At 44.4% G+C, this 21,212-nt stretch overlaps 1 protein-coding gene across 2 annotated transcripts in view; it reads right to left on the minus strand.

The window, feature by feature from the left end:
- Positions 1–21,212, minus strand: part of ECPAS (Ecm29 proteasome adaptor and scaffold) — a 790,558-nt gene that overhangs the window by 40,202 nt on the left and 729,144 nt on the right. For both annotated transcript variants that reach the window (XM_069240017.1, XM_069240008.1), the window contains exons 45-46: positions 11,673–11,811; positions 2,399–2,504 (exon numbers count right to left, since the gene is read on the minus strand). In XM_069240017.1, coding sequence (XP_069096118.1) covers positions 2,399–2,504; positions 11,673–11,811 — 245 coding nt within the window. The remainder of the gene's footprint in view (positions 1–2,398; positions 2,505–11,672; positions 11,812–21,212) is intronic.

The following is a 21,212-nucleotide window of genomic DNA, read 5'->3' on the forward strand; positions in this document are numbered from 1 at the left end:
CCTGGCAATTCAGAGCAGACTGTTCCTATTTTATCAGGGTTAAGTCTGATTTGCATATGGCTGGACCAAAACTGAGGTGGTATGGTGGGCAAAAGAAGACTGGGTTGGAATGTTTGAGGTGCCGCAGAGAGACCGAATACTGACCTACCATTTTGATTAAAAACAGTAATGTGCAGTTACATGAATTGGCACAGTGACATTCTTAGTCACTCCTGACATTTTTTGTGTTTGCAATTTTATCATTTAGTGCTCTTCAAGAACCATAACTAAATGATACCTGTTGGAGCAAGTTTAGACCTTCTTTACAATCAGGAACATGTCTACAGAAACAGCTGCGAACCATTTTTTTGCTCATGCTTCATGGGCCCCTTCTCTTTGGCGTCTTCGTTGCCTTCTGATTTTACACAGTACATCACTTTTTCTCTGTAGTGGCCATTTGATAATGTACATTAGCTTGCAGAACACAAATTGTCATCATAATATTGACAAGTACCGGATCCATATTTATTAAAACTTTGAGCTGAGTTTGCTTCACAAAAGTGACACAAACCCAGCACACAGTACTTTGGTGGGATCAACTTTCCAATACAAATTGTGATTTGTGTAGGAAAGCTGCCCTTTGCGTTACAAAGTAGCAGCAAGCCCTAAATTGCGTTACTCTGCATTAAAGGGGGAGCATAGTATAGGTGGTACATGGGCGTTGCCATGCAACCACCCATAGGTTTTGAGTCACACCCCTATCTAATAACATTTATAGACAAAATAAAAATTACAAAATTATGTCTCCTCAAGGAAGGCGTAACAGTGGAGCAACTTTTAAAAGTTTCCATATAAGTGTGATGCAGCACACATACAGTGGGAAACGTCTTAAAGAATATTTTTTGTACTGAAAGGACCCCCTTCCAGTACAAACCCTATGCTTGACAGAAAGCCCACATCCCTGTTACAAGGCCAGGGCTACCAGAATTATATGATTTTGTGGCTATGACTTCCTCCACATGAGTATGGATTTGCTACATGTGCCACATAATCCATCATCTTCTGTAGAATTTGCAGATCTGAACCCCAAAAAATTTATTCTAAATTGAATGCATAAAAAAGTTACTAAAACCGGGACTAATACTGTTGTGAAGAAAAAGAACCTTCATAAGAATAACTGGTCACCTTTCTGGTAGCTTTTTGTTGTATTTAGGTGTTAAATTGGTACAAGTGAGGTGAAACATATTCCCAGATAGTGTTAGTATGTGTGAAATGGACTCAATAATAAAGTAACAATATCACAAATTGTGCAACATTACGATGCATAACTTGCCTTTTCTTGTCGCCCTGCCACATAATTTGGCCCTCTTCTGCCGTATAATTCCAGTGGCCCTGACTATGGTGTAAGGCAGAGGTGGGCGAACAAGCAAATTAACAGGGAGATCTGAGTCAAGGGTCGGCTCTGGCTCTTAAGAGACCGTAAACTAAGCGAGCCTTGCAAATATGTGGCATGTAAATCATGCAGCACAGATAATGTTAGAATAGGTTTAAGTGTCCTGAAGATTAAAGCGCAGAAGCGCCTCACTTTGGTATATCAGATTATGGGTGACATATATAATAAAATTAAGAGTTTTTAAACATAAACTGAGAAATCTTCTGAACGTCCCCCCTGCTCCCCCCTCACTAACAATGCCATAGTCAACAAAAAGGCAAGTAAGGGGTTATGTTTACCTTATAGGTAGCCTAGGTTATAATTATAGATGGAGCAACTGGTTAAGAAGTATTTGCCTATTCTTTAAGTGAAAAGTACAGTTTTTTTTGCAGTTTTATTGGAACCTCGACCGCCAAGTACTGGATCGTTTTACTTGAGCATCAAGACTGGAACCTGTTTCCCCAGTTCCTAAGTCAGCAGCACTGGCCGTAGTGCCAGATCCACACCGTCACTTTAGTGTGAAACACAACCATGTGTGTTTTGTTTCACAATGTCTTCTATGGGCCGCTTGAAACACACTGCTCTTAAAAGAAGCAGCCTCTTTGTCATTTAATTCAGTTACCGGACCTCCTGGTGCGCCAACCGCCAATAAAAGGGAGTTTTCACGCATGCGCACTCCCAGAGTGTGTCTGGGCGCTGAAAGATGCAAAGTTGCCCACAGCCTGCAGGGAACATAGCCTGGGAATAAATATTCAGAAGCTGAGGAATCATATCAAAATGGCACCTGATAATGAGTGTGACATTTAGAAACAAAGGCTTCCATTACTGGACAAACTAAAAACATTACTACAGAACAAGATGTGGACTTAATTATATCAAATTTATTTCATGGCCCTCCTTTTCATTCACCAGATTTCTATTCATTACTTTCGATCACTGCAAATCTGAGAGGCAAATCGATGTATTCGTAAAGTGAAACACACTTACCCTTTAAAAAAAGTATTCATAGATTGTAGAACTGCAACCTGTATCTTCCACGTACTACGTTTCAGTCTTTCACACATCAGTTTACACATCTCTAACCGGTAACAACCTAAAAGCAGACATTTAAAACGGGTCAGTTTCACAAAAGGACATACGTTAAAGAAAACACAATTGTGCCATCTTTCTAATACATTTGTTTAATGCATCTTTAATAGAAAGTGAGCTCAGTTTTCAGAAATCCCAACCAGAACAGCATAAAACAATACATGGAGCTGTGCAACCCCATACATTTAATTCCATGTGTGACGTCCAACAACTTCCATCAAAATGATTCCTGGCACTTGGCAGATAACGCATTATAAACACTTTGTTACACGTTTCATCTTAAAAAAGAAGTATCCTATTGAAAAAAAATAGGCCAGAAAGGTCCCCAGATAAGACAGATGGGGTCAAAGAAACCAAGTAGATAGACAAAATCATCTAATTTTTGTAAAAGAGAACAAGGTGACAAGTCGACAAAATCCCACTACTAAAATACGGCTAATCCCTTAAACTGCAACCCCCATAAACATTCTTCATATGTGTACAGCTTGCAAAGAAAGGAAAAACAAATCGGCACAAATCATTATGAAGGGTCAGTGAAGTCAGAACCTATCACCTCCTCAAACCCAATTATAAATGACTGAATCATTAAAAGGCAAAACAGGTTTCACTTAACTTTCACAGACCATTAACATGTTATGCAAGCACACGGACACTAGACAGCAATGACCTACCCGATTTTGAAAACTTCGAAGTGATATGCCTGCAGAAGAACTAGAACACTAGCCCATTGGGAATGAACCAATTTCATGCACTTGAGGAATTAGTGAGGCCTAGCATAAAGAGGAGCTCCAGCCATGGGCTGGCTGTCAATTATGATCAAGAATTAACTATACCGTCGAACAAAATTAGTAACAAGCAGTTCTGGCTTCATCCTACTATGTGAAACTACACCAATAGGGATACGGCCAATGAAACTGCAATTATTGATGATTTCTTTTTTTCTTGCAACTTGCTCTCAAATCAGCCAAATATAGCTCTGACACCCTTCCCAAAGAAATTAAAACACTATCAATTGCAAATTCTTCTGGTGCCAGCACTGTAACCAATTCTAATATTTCTTTAGATGGACAATCCTGCAAATCTTCCATACACCAACTCAGTTCATTCCACTGCTCCTTGCAAGACAAAAGGACCTTTGAGTTCTCTTTACAGATAATTGCAGCTAAGTAGTCTTAACCTTTTAATCTGATAGAGAATTCTAGCCACAGAGTACTTCCTTTATGACAGCTATCATGGCAATATACCACTAGAGGTGGGTTTGAGAACTGGCTCAGACCAAAAAGTCCAGGAGGAATGAATGGGCAAAGTGCCCATCAAGACAGACCTGACTGTCAAGGCAGTATTCCATAAGCTAATGCAGTAGATGTAGCTTTGGTTATGCAAGCTCTCAGGGGCTGTTTACTGGCTAATGTGTAGCAGATCTTAATGCAGAGTACAATTCATCTGCAGATAGTCAGTTTCTGCACTGTTTTCTCTTCTTTTTTCCAGTAAATCCTACAAACAGCTGATCGTCCATCTGGTGATCTTTGGAGTGATTGCTATAGAATGACAGTTCCCTTTTAGGATCCAGACGATGGAGTGTCTCAGCCTCCTTGGAAGGGTGAGGCAGAGCAAAGAAAGACTGCAGTCTGATGTGTTGCCTGATGTGAAAGTGTGAAACCACCTTTGGCAGAAAAGAGGCAACGGTTTGGAGAACCATTTTGTCTGGGAAGAAGCTGGTGTATGGAGAGTGAACAGAAAGCCTGATGCTTGCTGACACTTCGGGCCACCAAGAAACCAAGAACACTGTCTTGATTAGCAAAAGTTTGAGAGGGCAGCTATGCTTGGGTTCAAAGGGGGAATACATCAAATAGGTTAAAAATCAAATTAAGATCCAACTGGGGCATAACAAAAGGTTCATGAGTAAACATAGGCAGAAGATCTTTCAGGAAAACGTGTTACAACAGAACACTTAAACAGGGAAGGTTTGTCTGACACCTGCCAAAAAGCTGAGATGGCCGAAAGATACCTCATGATGGTGCTCAGAGCGAGTCCATACCAGGCTAAGGCCAAAACAAACAACCCTTTGCACAAGGGTGCAGAAATTGGGTCATGTGTTTTCCAGTGCACCAAGCCACAACTTATTCCAACCACAGGCATATACAGTTTTTGTTGACGGATGCCTTTTTTGCAAATTTGACCTTTGAAGGGTGGTCAAAACCACCCAAATTGTTGCTGTTCTATCGCCACACAGATGTTGCTGTGACAGGAGGTACTCCCGAGTCAGCAGCCTGATCAGAGGACTGATGCTCATGCTCTGCAATTCTGGATACCATACTCTCCTTGTCCAATCTAAAGCCACCACGATAACTTCGGCCCAGTTAGCCTGGGGGAGGAAAGGTATTTGCAAACGGCATATAGGAGTACCGTATTCTAGTCTAGGCAGAATACGTGTTTGAGCAACAGCCGCTTTGGAAACTACAGTGCACAGAAGTGCTGACACTGTGTGTTCTATGCAGTGGCAAATAGATCTAGCCAAAGTTCTCCCCAATCCTTAAAGAGACCTTGATCCACTTCTGGATGCAGACACATTTGTAGACCATGAGGCCTCGGATCTCTACCTCTTCCAGATGGCCGCCCCATTGCAGAAGCAGTGCATCGTCACCACTGTCAACTCTGGGTGGGGAAGGGATGAGATTTGCCACTGATCCAATCTCGGTCAAAGCAGCCACAACTGCAGATCTTGGTGGTTTCCTGCTCTATCTGGACCTGATCGGAATGGTTTTCTTGGTGCTGTGCCCACTGGAATGCAGATTCCAACTGCAGAGCCGGCATATGCCATATAAGATGTTTCAGTAGTATGATGCAGTAGGTCAACAGGTCCAGCAGCTTCAGAGTAATTCTTACTAAGATCCAGGTTGAAACATAGGAATTATAGTCTGATTGTCCTCGACTCTCCACTCCAGTGGGTAAGCATGGAACTGTGAAGTGTCCAGCGTGGCTCCAATGAAAGGGAGTGTCTGTGGAGTCAGGCGTAACTTAGGCACATTGATACTGACCCCAGCAAATGTAAGGAGTCCAGGGTAGTCTGGAAGAAGGACTGCCCGAAGCGAGCCAGCCTTCAGGAGTCATTTGTCGAGGTTGGGGAAGACTAGAATCCCCACCTCCGGAGTTGTGCTGCAACCACTGCCATCACTTTCGTGAACACCGGAAGGACACTGGTGTGGCCAAAGAAGGGGGCATGAGGGGCCACAGCAAACTGAAAATGCTCCTGACCCACCGTGAACAGCAGGTAACACTGATGGGCCCACAGGATGGGGGTATGAAAATAGGCATCTTGCAGGTCTAGCACCACCATCCAGTCTCCAAGCTACAGCGCAGACAAGACCTGAGCAAGTATGAGCATCTTGAATTTCTTTTTTTCCAGGAAGGGGCTGAGAGGGAGCAGATGTAGGGTAGGGTAGGGTAGGGGCCTCCAGCCACCTTTGGCATCAGAAAGTCACAGGAATAGCAACTGCAGCCTACTTCTGATGCTGGCACCCTCTTAATGGCTGCTTGGCCAAAATAACCTGTACTTCGTGATGCAGCAGGGAGAGGTGGTCCTCTGTCAACAAATCTGAGGACAGTGGCAGGGGCGGCGGGCTTTCTTTGAGTGTGAGGGCAAAATCCTGCTGAACACTTTGAAGCACCCACTAGTCCAAAGATATAGCTTGCTATTTGGCCTGGTGGTGCCTGATCCTGCCTCCAACAGGATTGTTGTTGTGAAGGCACACTAAAGAAGTTTGGAGGCCACGGCTGCCAGTGAGTGGCAGGCTGGGCATATTTCTGGCCTTGGTTCTCACAGGACTTGTGGGAGCCATATCGGCGGACACAAAAGGGCTATGGAGCTGCTGGCCATGGTGGCTGTGTTGAAAAGGACACGGCTGGTAGCCATGGAAGGAGCAAAAGAAAGAGTGCAGCTAACATGGGCTAACTGTGAGTCCCAATGAGAGGGAGGTGACCCTAAGCTCCCTGAAGCACTCAAACGCTGAATCGGCCTTGTTGCCGAGCAGGCAAAAGCCATTAAAGGGCATGTTGATAAGGGATGCCTGGGCACCTGCCGAAAAGCCAGTAAATCTCAAGCAGGCATGGTAAGAGAACGTCACTGATGAAGCAATGGCCCTGCCCAGCAAGTCTCTCCTCATGGTGAATTTTGCTATTTCCCTGCCATTAGTGAAAGCCTGGGTTAGGATGGCTCGGGCCTCCTCTGAAACTATAGGCAGCACTTTCGAAACCAAGACCCACACCACGTGGCTATGTCGACCCAACAGGCATGTGGTGTTCACCGACCACAGTGAAAGGCTTAGGACAAAGAAAAGCCCCTTCTTGAAGGTATCAAGCCTCTTGGATTCCCTATCTGGAGGACTGGTAGGAAACACACCATAGTACAATTTAGAGATTGAGGCATGCACCACCAGGTCCTCAGGAGTGGGGTGCTGGGTGTGGGCGGTGGCAATGTGAAGCCTCCTGTGAACAGGAGTGCTTGTGTAGGGCTTAGCCCAAACAGGACGTCAGAGAGGGTTTTACTAAAGGGCAGGATGGGTTCGGGTGGGATACCCCCATTTGAAGCATCTTCGTCAATATACTGGTCTGGACTTCCACTGAGGTTAGTGTAAGGTCGAGGACTTCAGCTGCCCTCCGCACCTTCATAGCAAAAGAGGCCCCTTCCTCCATAATCACACTAGGAGGAGAGACCAAACCAATGTCTGGTGAGGTGTACAGACCACGAGCATCAGCCAGGTCCTCATACCAGTTATTTTAGGGCAAAGGATCTTCAAGGGGGTCAGGGTAACTGTAGGGGTCCTCAGATCTCCCCTGTCATACTCATCACAGGGTCTTTCTGATAAACGGAAGCACTGTTTCCAACCCGAAAAATCTTGGTTTGGTCAGCGCCAGTGTATGTCGGGGGATGCCGATCCAGCTCCATATCGGAGTCAGAAATGACTGAGTTCAGTGCCGCTGGGAACAATGCCACAGGACCAAACTCCAGCGATGTTCGTGGAATTGCAACCAGAATCGGTCTAGATTCAGAGGGCCTTATTGGCACCATGGGTGAACAGCTCTGGCGGCATGCCTATCGAGGCACCTCAAAAACCTATGAGGCCTGAAGGTGCCTCAAAGGGTCCGGTTGCCCAAGTATGAAGTGCATAGCCTCATAAAACTCTGAGTTGGGCGAGGGTCGCTCCAACACTGGGAAATTCAGGGAGGCGCCGAGCAGACTCAGGCTTAGGCTCCACAGGTAGAGTGCATGAGTGAGGCCTAGACTTCTGGCATCATTATTGCGCCACATCTGTTGACTTGGACTGACTTGGTGAAGTCGAACAGCTTTTCGACTTCTTGGTCTGCTTGTATGACCTACCAGACAACGACTTAGATTGCAATGATGTTCGATGGGAGCGACAGAGAGCAGGCCAGGGACCTTCTATATGGCCGGGACCTGGAGGTGTGCAGAATCATCCGATGTCAAGCCACCAGGAACTTCATCGACTTCTCCTGCATTGCTTCCGGCTTCATGGTGTGGCAGTCGGAAGAGGTCTTGGACCCATGGCCCTCTCCAGGCACCACAAGCATACAAACACAAACATTTGCCTGTGGCAGGCTCCACTAGGTTTAAAACCCTGAGGATTTGTTTTAGGAACCATCCCTCTCGGGAGCAAAAAGGCATGTAAATGACAAAAAGATGGTCATAAAACTACTGAGCTAGCTCTTCCAGATCTGTGCTGTTGGCGCAGAAAGAAAGGAACTGAGGTCAGTGTGCTGGGGTGGCACGTATATAGGCACAACGCATGTTGCTTCCTGCGCAGGGGACGTCTAAAATGTGGAGCTGTTTTGCACCACCTACCCACGACCACAGGTACTGCTGAAGACTTTCCAGATCCAGTGACGTCTGGGGAATATTCTAAGGTAAGGAATCTTCGACTAGAAGTCTCTATCAGATATCGTGAATACAATAACAGCAAGTCACCTTCAAAAGGCATTACCAACATGTACTCACTGGTGTGTACAACAAGTTACTTACCTTTGGTAATGCTCTTTCTAGTAGGGACTCTAAATGCTGAATCCTCACCTTTTGAATATTTCCCCAGGTGCCAAACTGTATCCTGAAACTTTTAAGCAGTACCTCTAAGCACTGGAAGGTGGTGCTGTGCCATTCCGCACTGATGCCGTTTCACTCCAGAAATGATGTGTCGAGCTCATATAGGCACCACTCCTGCGTGCTGACATTACTTTCGAGGTCCACAGACCCAACAGATATAGAGCTTCAAAAGCACAATGGCATTAACCAGTGTGTAGATTCCTAAACTTAGGATCTTATTAGTGGAAAAGTCTGATTCACAGAATGGGGATGATGGGAGAGTCAGGGAAGAATTTGCGATTAGAAAAAGTCTCTATCAGAAAAAGTGTTACCAAAGGTAAGTAACTTGTTCTTCTGACAGACTTTTAACCACATATTCCTCACCTTTGCCAATAACTACTCGGAGGTGGGTTTGTGATTTGGCTCCAACTAAAAAGTCCAGTAAGACCGAGCAAGCAAAATGCCCCAATCAGTGAACCTGGCAAACTAGCAGTGCTTCAGGAATGTATGGAGGACACATCAACGCTGCATGACAAATTTCCAGGACAGGAATTTCACAGGCCAACACAGTAGCCACAACCTTAGTTCTGGTTGAATGAGCCCTTAACCCTTTTGGGGCTTCTTCTTGGCCAACAGGCAACAGATCTTAATGTACAAGTTACTTACCTTCGGTAACACAATATCTGGTAGAGACATATTCTAGTTGCAGATTCCTTACCTTAGATTTTTTCCCCAGGCGTCAGACTGGATCCGGAGATTTTTTCTTTGAGGTGGTGTCGGTCGACTCCGCAGGCGTCGTAGTCGCCGTGATGACGTCGGTAGTAGTACATAGACGCCGCCCTCGTGCAGTGATGTCAGTTCTTTTCTTTCCGCGCCACGCGCTTTCTGCAAGGCTTTGTCCATTTTAATTTCTGTGACCCCATCAAAGAGCTGATCATTCACTTGATGTTCTCTAGTACAACTGATGTGAAGGCTCAGTGCTGTTTCTGGGTCCATGTGGAGTCTCTCTAGAGGGGTGAGGCAGATTGCAGAATGCCAGTAAGGTGATGGGTTGACTAGTGTGGAACGGCATCACTACGTTTGAAAGGAAAGATGCCTGAATTGACAGAACTAGTTTCTCTAGGAAGACGAAAGTGTTCAGTGTGGTGACACAAAGTTTGGAGCCCGCTTACCCGCTGTACCAATGTATTGGCAACTAGGAACTAGTTTTTTCTTCAGGGTAAGAAGCTACTAAGCACAGCCTGCAATGGCTCAATGGGAGTGCTCATAAATATGTGAAGACCAGGTTAAGATCCCACTGCAGCATAACAAAGGGAGAAGGAAAAAAACAATGGTGGTATCAAGGCCACAATGGAAGGGAAATTTAGCGGCATCACGGCCATCTTGCATGGCCTTTGTTAGTACATGGGGAAGGTCTTCCATGATACCTGGAAGGGCGTGTGCGACAGAATCACAGAGAGAGCGAGAATAGCGGCCCAAAAGACAACCGACATTGATCTACCAAGGGTCAAACCTGTGGAAGTAAATATCCTCTTCCTAAAGGTCTCCACACTTTTAGACTCCCTATTCAATGGGCGTAGTCAGGAAGACAATCAGGTTCGTCCCACTGGTGGAGGCTTGCACTACCAAACTCTCAGGGGAGAGGTGCGGAGTCAAAAAAGCGGTGTTGCCAGGGGCAGAGCAATGGCACCGCACAATGCTGCGATTCACAGGGGGACCAGAGCAGGATTGGGACCAGGCGTTTAGGAGGGTGTTGGTAAGGGCTTCAGTAAAAGTCAACAAAGGCTTAGTATTGGTTTCCCTTGGCTGGAGGTGTACGGTCAGCACATCAGTCTGGTATCAGTGCAGGTCAACTTCCAAATTGGGAAGCTGAAGGTGGAAAACGTCTGCTGCTCTCCTGATGACCACTGTAAAGGAGGCACTCTCCTCAGTGGTAAGGCTTGGGGTTGAGACTAGGCAGGTGTCAGGAGAGGTCTCAAAGCCACTGGCATCCTGAAGGTTTTCATACGGGTTTTCTTCAACGTAGAGTTGAACAAATTCAGCCCCACATCATGCTCATTGCCATGATTTGTCCCAAACAAGTAATGCAGTGTATGTGACCTGTCCTGTATAACCGGGATGTTAAGCAGTTCGGATGGAGTGGACAAGGCTGCAGTTCACTAGACACCGAGCATGTCCTCTATTCAAATCGGGGCACAACAGGATGCGCTTCGTCCTCCAGTGTCAATGAAGTCACCACCAGCATTGATGTTCTAGGAACTGCCCAGGGCCGTGGAGAAAGAGGTGAAGTCAGCGAAGGCGCTAGTAGAGGTCTGGCGGTGGTAACCGAGGGTCCAACTGATGCAGAAGGAAAATCTGCCAGGGGTGTCCCAGTTGGTGGGCCTACTACTCAAAAATATATTGATTCAGTCTAGCGCCTGGGTGAGGATTCTACAGTTAGAAATCTATATCAGAAGGATTGAGTGTACATTAATGAGAGCATATCTATGATAAGAAGAAAAAAAAGAAAAAAAACGACAAAGCCAGCATGGGGAAAACAATCATTCTATTCTTTGAGTCTTGTAAAGCGCGTGGCTATCCTAGACCCTCCCAGCGCTGTAAGTTATCACAGTGAGCCACTACCCAGAGGACTGATTACAGTACAGCCAGGTTTTCAAAGCTTTGCAAAATGGATGCTTGTTGGGTATCTGGCATTGCTCTGTGGGGAGGGTGTTACAAAGTTTGGAAGTCTGGTAAGAGAGAAAGCAGTCACACCAACGTGATCTGCAAATTTTGGGGACCTGGAAGATTGGGCTGAGGAAGATATGAGGGACCTACCAGGGATGTAGGGGGTAGTCTTGGATGAATCTGCTACTCCACTGGAAGTCAGTGAAGATATTTCAAGGCCTTTTTTGCAGATTAGTGTCTAATCATGAAGCAAAGTAATGGTAAAACACTTTTGCCAAGACAGCACAACATAAGCATGTGGTTAGCTTGAGGGTATTCAGACCAACGTATCCTCACTGGAATGAGGCGCAGATTATCATATACATATTTAACAGATGTCTTTAAAGTTAATGCTCACAAACTCAAACTCACATTGCGTCTCGAGATTTCTAGGCCAGGCTTTGCCTAGGGAATCAAAGGCACACAGAAGACACTCCAATTGCAGTTCCTTTGCTTTTTCATTTTCATCCTCTTCATCTTTGGATGAACGAGCTCCATTCTCAAAGGAATTCTGAAGGGAGATTAAAAAAAGAGAACATCAGAGAGGAAACGCATACATCTGAGAGTTGTTCTTACAGTCCAAAAAAGACTGCACTTAGCTGGATGCACCAGTCCTATTAATGATTACCCAACTGTGCTTAGGTGAAATGTGGCACAGAATATTATACTTGTAAAATAATTATGTTTGAAAAGGAAATACATATTCCTTAGTTATCTCCATATGTTATTTCCCAAGCGAATTAAAACCTTTCATTGCAAAACAGTGCCTTACTTACCTTTTAATATTTTCTTGTTGATGAATTCTTGATATCCTAGGAAATTTCTCATTTAGAGGTACAAGAGAGGTAGAAGAGTTACAACCGTATTCCAATTGGTCCCAAGTGCCATCTGAATGCCTACCACAGTGGAGTTATTGATGTCACCACCAGAAGCGATTCATCAGCTCCATAAAGGTGCTGTCCATGCTGTTAACTTTTCCACCCATTTTGCCACATTGCAGTGAGTAAGACAAAGCAGATTAACTGTCTTTTAGGAAGCTTCTAAACTTTCTATATGGCTAATGAAAATGCCCTCTGGGGATTTGACCTGTAGAGCTGCAAAGGATTTTTTTCCGTAAGATGTGAAACAAGAGCTCTACGCTCAGGTCTATGTAGTGCAGAAAGCAGGAACTACAACAAGCTTCCTGCTGCAACCTAAAATACTCCAGTGTCATCATATTAAGAGGAGTAGCAGCCTCAGGAGTCACCTGGTGTCCCTGGGAGATACTGCAGGGGAAAAGTTTACAGCACCAGCTAGAAGTCTAGAAGGATAATTTGTAAGGTGAGGAATTTCTAGGAAGATGTATCCATTAGAAAGTTCTCTCTAAGGATCCATCTTCAAATGACACAGCAGTTACTGGAGGATGCAACGCTGTTAGAACCTGTTGATATAAAACAATTTTAAACAGAGAAAAAGAAAATTAGAATTGCCATACATCTGAGCACAAGATGACCGCTCACTGTGGCAAGGTCACTCAGTCCTTGTTATCTCTTATATTGCTCCCTTGCTTCTAGGCACATGGTGCTTCTTTTTAATCCTTGGCACACCATTCAAAGTCCAACAAAATAATTATAGCCAACAACAGATCCGAAAGATTATATTAATGACATTGAGGATGTTGACAGTGTAAAACAGGACCTGAAGAGTACTAATTTTCTGGAACGCCTAGGTGGTGTAACAATGTTCAATGTGTGCTACTTTCACATACCCCTTACATCTGATATCACTAGACCCCCTTGGTTAAGTTATGGTTCACTTTATAAAGTTTGGACTTTCACTCCAACGGGGGTATCTTGGCTCTGGAGAAAGGCTCAAAGCAAACTGGACGTAGAAACATTGGGTTCAGCATTAACTGAAAGGATAATTCACCTGCCTAAATAACCATATTTCTAAGGTCTTCCTCAATTGCATACGTCAGACATTTGCCTAAGAGGTAGAGGGAAATAATTCCACTTTCTCGCAGCAAATGTGGAGAAGGAACGAACACCAAAGGGTTAACAGCAAATCTGGACACTGACAAGTGAAGTATGCCTTTGGATCTCAGGGTATAGGAAGGCTGATATAGTTTAAATAGTGTTAGAAATTGTGTTTCTAGTTGGCAGAGGTATATATTAGGGACCACAATCCTAGTCAGGGTAAGTCACAACCCAATCCAAATTATCCTGTGCTCACCCTCTGGTAGCTTGTCACAGAGTAGGCAGGCGTAACTTAGAAGGCGACGTGTAAAGTATTTGTGCAATAATTATACAGTAGTACAGTACAAACACCACAAAAGACCTCCAAACCAGTTGAGGGAAATAGATTCTATTTATCTGAATAAAATAAGGTAAAAATGACAAAATTCCAATGTACTCAACTAAAGTTATGAATTTTTAAAGATTAAATCCCACTAAGTGCTTAAAAACACAATAGCGCCAACCGGGACTATCACAACGTCGTTGAAGGAGTCGCTCCCAATATTCTGACGCCATAGGCGCCGATCACGGAGTCGCACAGACCCCAAAGCATGTTACCTTTGAAAACGAAGAAACAAAGACGTTGCACAGAGTCTTGGAGGGGATGGGTCGCTGGAGCTGGTGCGGCGACAGTCCCTTATGGCATCCAGGGAGGTGAGGCACCCGTTCCATACTGCGAGGCAGGGGAGGTGAGGAGTCGGTTCCGTCCTTTTGCGGGGAAGCTGGTGCGACATAGGTGGTGAGGCTTTGGTTCCTTGTGTCCCAGTGGGGTAGATGAATCCAGTCAGTCAAGGCACGATGAGTCGACTTTGCAGTGCTGCGATGACACTGCGGGGCTTCAGCAGCATTGCGGCAACATCAGACTTGCGTTGCAAGCTGTGGTTGTTGCGTACAGTGAGGACCATGGAGCTAGAGCAGGCAGTCGTGCAGAATCGTGCAGTTGTGTTGGTGCTGGAGTCGCCGAAGTCGGTGAAATAGGTAGAAGCTAGTAGATGAAGTCTTTGCTGGCCCTGAGACTTCAGAACAGGAGGCAAGCTCAATCCAAGCCCTTGGAGAGCACTTTTGGGGAAGGCAGAGTCCTTCCAGCGGAGTCGGAGGCCAGCAAGCAGGGCAGCAGTCCTCAGCAAAGCAGTCTAGATAAGTCTTTTGGGCAGCCAGGCAGTCCCTAATTGATGCAGGCCAAAATGAAGGCATTTACAATTTGTATCTTGTGAGAGAAAGCAAATATATATAAAACATGTTTCAATGGAAACAGCAAAGTATGACAACCAAGTTGACCTAGGCCACCAGTAACAAAGACAAATCAATTGCCATTCCCAAATTCTTCACACAATTAGAATGAGAAGGCTTGGAACTTAGTGAAAACAGCCAGAAAAGTTAGTGCCAGAGAGGGAAAGATTTTATGGGACTAAGAATCTTGGTTTTAGCGCTGTTCAATTTAAGACGGCAAACACTCATTCAAAGTTCTACTTTGGCCAGAAGAGCAAGAACAGAGGTTGCAGCCTCAGCATTTAAAGCAATCGTCAGCAGAATTTGCAAACCATCTATGTAAAGAAACAGGTAAAAACCAGTGTCTTGGATCAAAGAAGCCAAAGGAATCATGTACGAATTTAAAATAAGTGGAGACAAGATGGAACCATGAGGAACTCAACAGTCAGGGGTTCCGACAGTGGATTTTAAAGGAGGAATTGAGACCAGAAAGGACTTATACAGGAGAAAGCAGGAGAAGCAGTAGAGTATCATGCTGCAAATCCCCATTTCAGACAGCCTCTTGAGAACAATGTGAGGATTCAGTGTATCGAAGTCTGAGGAGAGATTAAAAAGGGTAAATGCCGTAGTCTCATCCGAAACCAACACAATGGCATACTCTGTACTAACACTAGTGCAAAAGACCAGCTGAACAAGGTGGAGAAAAAGGTAGCAGTTAAAAATTCCTAGAGATGCAAAAAAATACAAATGCTCTTGCAGTTTGACCTTATATAGAAGCTGGGACATGGGGCTTTAGTTAGTCATGGCATCAGGATCCAAAGAAACATTCTTCAAGACAGGTTTGACAAGTTAATGTTTAAAAGCCCAGGAACAATACCTGCTGATAAGAAGGCATGGAGGATGGCTAGAGGTAGAGTATTCATGCAGTTAAAGATCATTGTGGATCTTAGCAGGGAGGGAGTCAATAGATGAACCATAGAATTTACTGCTGTTCACAATAGATTTGAATCCTTATGCCTCAAGGGGTGCCCCTGCAGTCTTCAGGTTCACCAGGGAAGGAAGAGGGGTAGAAGGGCCAGAGTAGCCCTACAGTGATATTGAAATCGCTGTGATTTTGACATCAAAAAAGTCTCCAATTGTGTTACAGCTCACATTTGACAAGGTGGGGTTAGGGCCACAGTTGAGAGTTGCCAGCATACATTTACCTTTCCTCGAAACTGGTTGTATTTGAATGGATCCTTTTAAAATTGGGTATGCAAATATTAAAATTATTGAATGCTTAAAAACAAAAAAAAAACTAGACCTCCCCTCTGGAGAGGAAGGATTCTGAAAAAAACCTGGTAATGAAATGGTCTGACCGACATCAAAATGTCACATTGCTTTGGAAAGAAAGGCCATATGCGTCCATGTAACTATCTCATACTTATGGAAAACAGTGCATGTCTCAGGTCAGCAATGGTAATGAAATGGTTTGATTGACATCAAAATCAGACACTACTTTGGAAAGAAAACCCGGATGCGTCGGCGTAATGTCCTTTTACGTACGAAAAATAATGCATGTTCAGGTCAGCAATGGTTTTGACATGGTTTAATGACATCAAAATCAGACACTGCTTTAGGTAGAAAACCGGGAAGTATCAGTGCAGCTTAGGAAACAAAGTGCATGTCTCAAGTTAGCTAAGAGACTGGATCACACTAACCTACGGCTTGAGGTGATGTTAATAAGGAAGGCACATTTTCAAGTTAAATACTGCAGTGTTTATTTTCTGGAGGGACTCAAAAGGAAGACACACGAGTTTAGAGAGGATGATATTAAGCTCCGTGTGGGAATGGTACTTAAGAAGGGATGAACATGTCGTGCTCGCAATAACTCTGAAAAATGAATCTTTTTGAACAACATGGTCCACAAGCAGCAATGACTTTAAGATGTATCTTAAGTGATGAAAAGTGCAGCCCTGATCAAGCCAAATATTGAGATGAGGAAGTACTGCTTGTTCTTGACATTTGGCAGAGTTGTACTTCTTCAGAACGCACCAGATTCCTTAAGAATGTCCATATAATCTTGAGGAAGATCCGGGTGACCAAATAAAACGGCTTCAGGAGCCTAGCTGCCAAGGTCAATTTAAGAAGAAATTGGTTTGTAAAATGTGACCCCCTAAACCTTTTCAGGAGATTCATTCTGCATGACAGTCTCCTGTGTGGTTGCTCCAATCCCTTATGAAGGGCAATAATCCACCACAGACGTATCTTCTTCAGAGTCTGCGAGTTTATCCTGCTGTTGGAGAATGTCATTTTGATAAACACCACTAAAATCATTTGTGGAAGTGCAGAAACCTCCCTGACCTGTGTATCAAAAGAGCATTCCTAATTGCTTGTGACTTGAAACGCTGAAGGCATATGCAGGGCATTTTCAGGTTCCCAAAGCTGCAATGAGATGTATTTAAGGAAAAACCCACCATTTATGTACCATTTCATCATTTAGCACTCCACTTGTGAGTTTCTTTAAAGGTTCTGCAGAGTGAGTCTGCTTCTGTATTCTGGACATCTGAAAGATGAACTGTGGTGACCAACAATTTCTATATATTTTCTGTGCTTCGAGAGACTGAACTCTGGATCTTATCCACTATGCTTGCTCAAACAATACACTGCTGTCATTTGTCCAACTCTATAAGCATACAGTCTGACCGGACCCTGATGAAAGGATGACGCAACAAGGCATTTCTTTCTGGGACCATGCTGCTTGCACTTGAAGATGGTCACTTGCATTTCCCATCCCATTACTGAGGCATCTGTCAAAATGGATTGTGCTGGAATGTCTTAGACTAATTGTAAGCCATTCAAATAGTTCCCTGATTAGCACCAACAGGGATGACTGTACTGCAGTTTATGTAAAAGTCTGTCTTTAACACCTTTGTAACAATGGCACCACTGATCATCTAAGTAGCGTTGTAGTGATTAGAATGCAGCCAGACATGAGGCACTACAGATGTAGGACGCCAGGGATCCTAGTAGGGATGGTATTTAGTGCTCCATCTGACTTGTTGTCCTTCAAAGATCCAAATATTGTGACCATTCAAATCAATAAATCGTGGTCTCTTCGCCAAATTATATACTCTTGCCAGCTGAGTGTCCAGCATCACTCACAGGTAATGAATGATTTGAACTGGAACCAAAAGTGACTTTGCCTGGTTGACTTTTGACAGTGGAGGAATGAGACTCATGTGTAAATGCTAAAGAACCGCCTGAGGTGGTGAGGTCTAGAAAAAACAGTCATCCAGTTAACAATACATGATTACCCTTTTCCTACTCAAATATGCACCACAAAAAGTCAAGGACTTCCAAATTTTTTCTGCAACTGTAATATGGAAGTATGCCTCCAGGTGGTCTATGGTGCACATCCAACCCCCTTGATGAATTGGGGAAGATCTGATGGACAGCCAGCATTCAGGCGCTGGGTCTGAATTGTTGTTTGGGCACTTTATTATGAACTGGAAACTCCCTTTTCTTTCAGGGAATGTTGGGCCGGCACCACTGTCTACCTCTCCAGAAGAGTACTGACTCCTTGCTCAAGCTTTTCCTGATTAACCAGCTGAAGCTCTGTATTCATTTTACACAAAACCGAGTACGAATCTGGCTTTTCAAGATTTCCTTCTACTCATTTAGATTGTCTCTGATACTTCACCTTGCTGGAGGTGAGGGAAAAAAAGTACTGCAAGAGAAAGACAAGTTGATATTTCTCTGCTGTTGTCAGAACCCCTTTCAGAGGGCCACGTGCAAATAGGGGCTGCTGGGCTCAACATAGTTGGTTGAGGTAATTTACTCCTGACTCATGTCCCGGGGCCTGATCTAATATGAATCTTGAGCAACTGGGCTGATTACAACTTCTGCACCGGACTCTCAGTGGTAGTTGCATATAAATAGTAAAAGGCTGCCTGGGTGGGGTGGGGTGGGGAAAAAACGTAGATACACGTTAGAGAGTATGATTCCTACATCAAAGTGCACTCAGCAGCAATGTCTATTTTCCCCACAGAGCACACTGATCTTGGCAAGAAGGCAGATACTGGTGCTCCAGGGTAGGTGATCTTGGTTTCCCTGGATGATGTCCCAGCACCCAGCAGGGAGATTGGCAGGCCTTGGCCCCCAGTTCTTGGCACAGGCAGAAGACGTGCAGAGCTTCCCCTTCTCACACAGCCCATCTAGCTGCCTGCTGGGGAATGGGGAGGCATCAGGGGATAGTGTAGATACAGATTAATGTTTATAACTCCTAACTCAAAGTGCGCTCAGCAATGTCATTGTCCTCGAAGGGCCCGTTGGTCTTGGCAAGCAGGCAGGCACAGGTGGTCCAGGGCAGGTGGTCTTAGCTTCCCTGGGTGATGTCCCCTCACCCAGCAGATAGACTTACCAGGACTTGGCCCCCCCAGTTCTGGTCACAGGCAGAAATCTTGTAAAGGTTTCCCTTCTCATAGTCAATCTGGCTGCATTCCAAATTACAAATGTTGGGGGTCTCAACCTCTCCTTCTTATAGTCCAATTTCAGACACCAAATGTGATTTAGGGTCTGGGACTTTGAAGTTTTATGTTGGGGTTCTGCTTCTTTTGAAGTGTACACTTTTCTCTCTCTTCCTCCTCTTCAAAGGCTGTCTGTCACAGCAGGAGAGACTCCAATGCTGATAGCCTCACAACACAGACCATGGGAGTGACTATAGTTCACACCTGGATGTCAGCCACAGTGATATGTGAATCAAAAGGTTAAGCCCAGGCTCCCAGCCCTCCTCTTCATGATGCTGTTATCAGCCCCAGCTCCTTCCTGAGATGTGTGCTTTCCCGTTCCTTGTGACTGCTCATTTAATCAAAGAGCAACCTTTTGAAGTGTGATGGGAGGGTCTCTCTCTCTGTTCCTACAATGTGTCCCACCCAGCTCACAGGAATGCAGAAATAGACAAATCTACCCTCCATGTAATGTACCATTGCAGGCACACTTGCAGTCAGTGTACATACAGAGCACACATACTTTCCAGTACGATGACTTCAATGCATTATGCAACCCAAGGCACCCATACATCCACAGCCCACACAAACACTTTGTGCACAATGCTCAGTAATGTGTCCTTTCTGTATTCTGTTATGGTGTGCTATTTAAAAGCACACACACTGCTAGTACAAACTCACCATGCACATGCTGCACTACACTTCACTAACATATATTGCACTTCTTGAAAGTACACATACAGTCGCACATGCTTTCATTGTGCACACACTACAAAGCACCACCTCTCACATGTAATGTATTCCTCACAGACATACATACACTCAGAACATGCACTAACCATGCTGGTACTGCACAGTACTGCTCTGCACCCTCCCCAGAAACACATACATCCAGCACAGTCACCACTCCGGCGCTGTGCAGCACTCTACATCTAACTGATGTAGGCCAAGGTTGAATTAAGCACACAACAGAGCCTTTGAAAAGGTGAGTGACTCGCTCCAGTGACCAGTGCTGCCACCACGTGCTACTTAACTATTGGGGAAGGCGGCGGCCTTCCGCCACTCTGAGGTTAGCACTCTTGGCACCTCTCCCAGTTATCTGAGACCATAAACCGTGAGACAGGCCTTTGTCACAACGCACATACGAGACCCATGTTTGCTTTTATCAAAAAATCTATATTAGGGATTGAGACAGCAGTACAGTTTGGCATTCAGGGCAGAAGATAAACATCTTTTACCATGTAGAGGACTTTTGTGTCCCAACAGTTTTTTCAGGATTTAGAACCATAAAAAGAAGCTAAGTATTGAGTTTCATGGCCAATCCCCAGAAATATCCATGGATTGAAAAAAGGCAAAGTAGTCAGCAGCCACACTGATAACTTGACTGGAGACAATCACAAACTCCTGAAAGACCTCCAAAAAAGTATTTTCTGTCTTTGTATGGGAGCTTTTTCTGTAAAATGTCACGACTCCATGATCAGTCATATTTGCCTAGCACGTTAGTAAGTGGAACCGGCACGTTTCATTGAAGTTGCTCACAAGTAATTTCAGGATGCAGTCAATGGAGCCTTACTTCTGCTCTTACATTATTACTCAGCAAAGACCTTTTGAAGAAAAAGTAGTTAAATGTGACTAGAAACCATACTTCGTACAAATTGTATGAAGCCTGCTAACCTAAAACATGAAAACATCTCTCTTGTGCACATAATGCAATGTCACCATGCTGATGGCTCGTCAAACTCACACTTTATTCATGATCCTATGGAATCAGTTCAAAGTATTCTTCTTCAATTTCAGGAGAGTAAATTGGTGGCCACAAGACAATCATAGACAAGTCTTCTATGCGGGGGAAGGGGGGGGGGGCATAGTGCTTTTGACAATTATAATAGTAATGAGGAAAGAAAATTGTTTGCCAGGTATGTATGGTTTTAACTTGGAGTGGGGATGGAAGGGGATACGAAGGATGTTACGAGTTGATTTGGGGCCAGGGAGGAAAAATATAACCAAGCATGTAACCTTACTAGTGAGAAGGAAAAACAACCTATTAACTTTTGATCAATCAATAGAATAATACAGTCCACTCCCTCTCCTTCAACTTCTAGTTTCAAGGCACGATGGAAGTTCACAAAAAAGGGTCTCCAAAGTAATAAAATGCTTTAAAAATATGCTAGTATTAACAATGATGGGAAGATTTTTGGTTTATAAAATCAGATAATACCTAA

Source organism: Pleurodeles waltl, chromosome 1_2 (assembly GCF_031143425.1).
Source record: "Pleurodeles waltl isolate 20211129_DDA chromosome 1_2, aPleWal1.hap1.20221129, whole genome shotgun sequence".
NCBI classification, from domain to species: Eukaryota; Metazoa; Chordata; class Amphibia; order Caudata; family Salamandridae; genus Pleurodeles; species Pleurodeles waltl.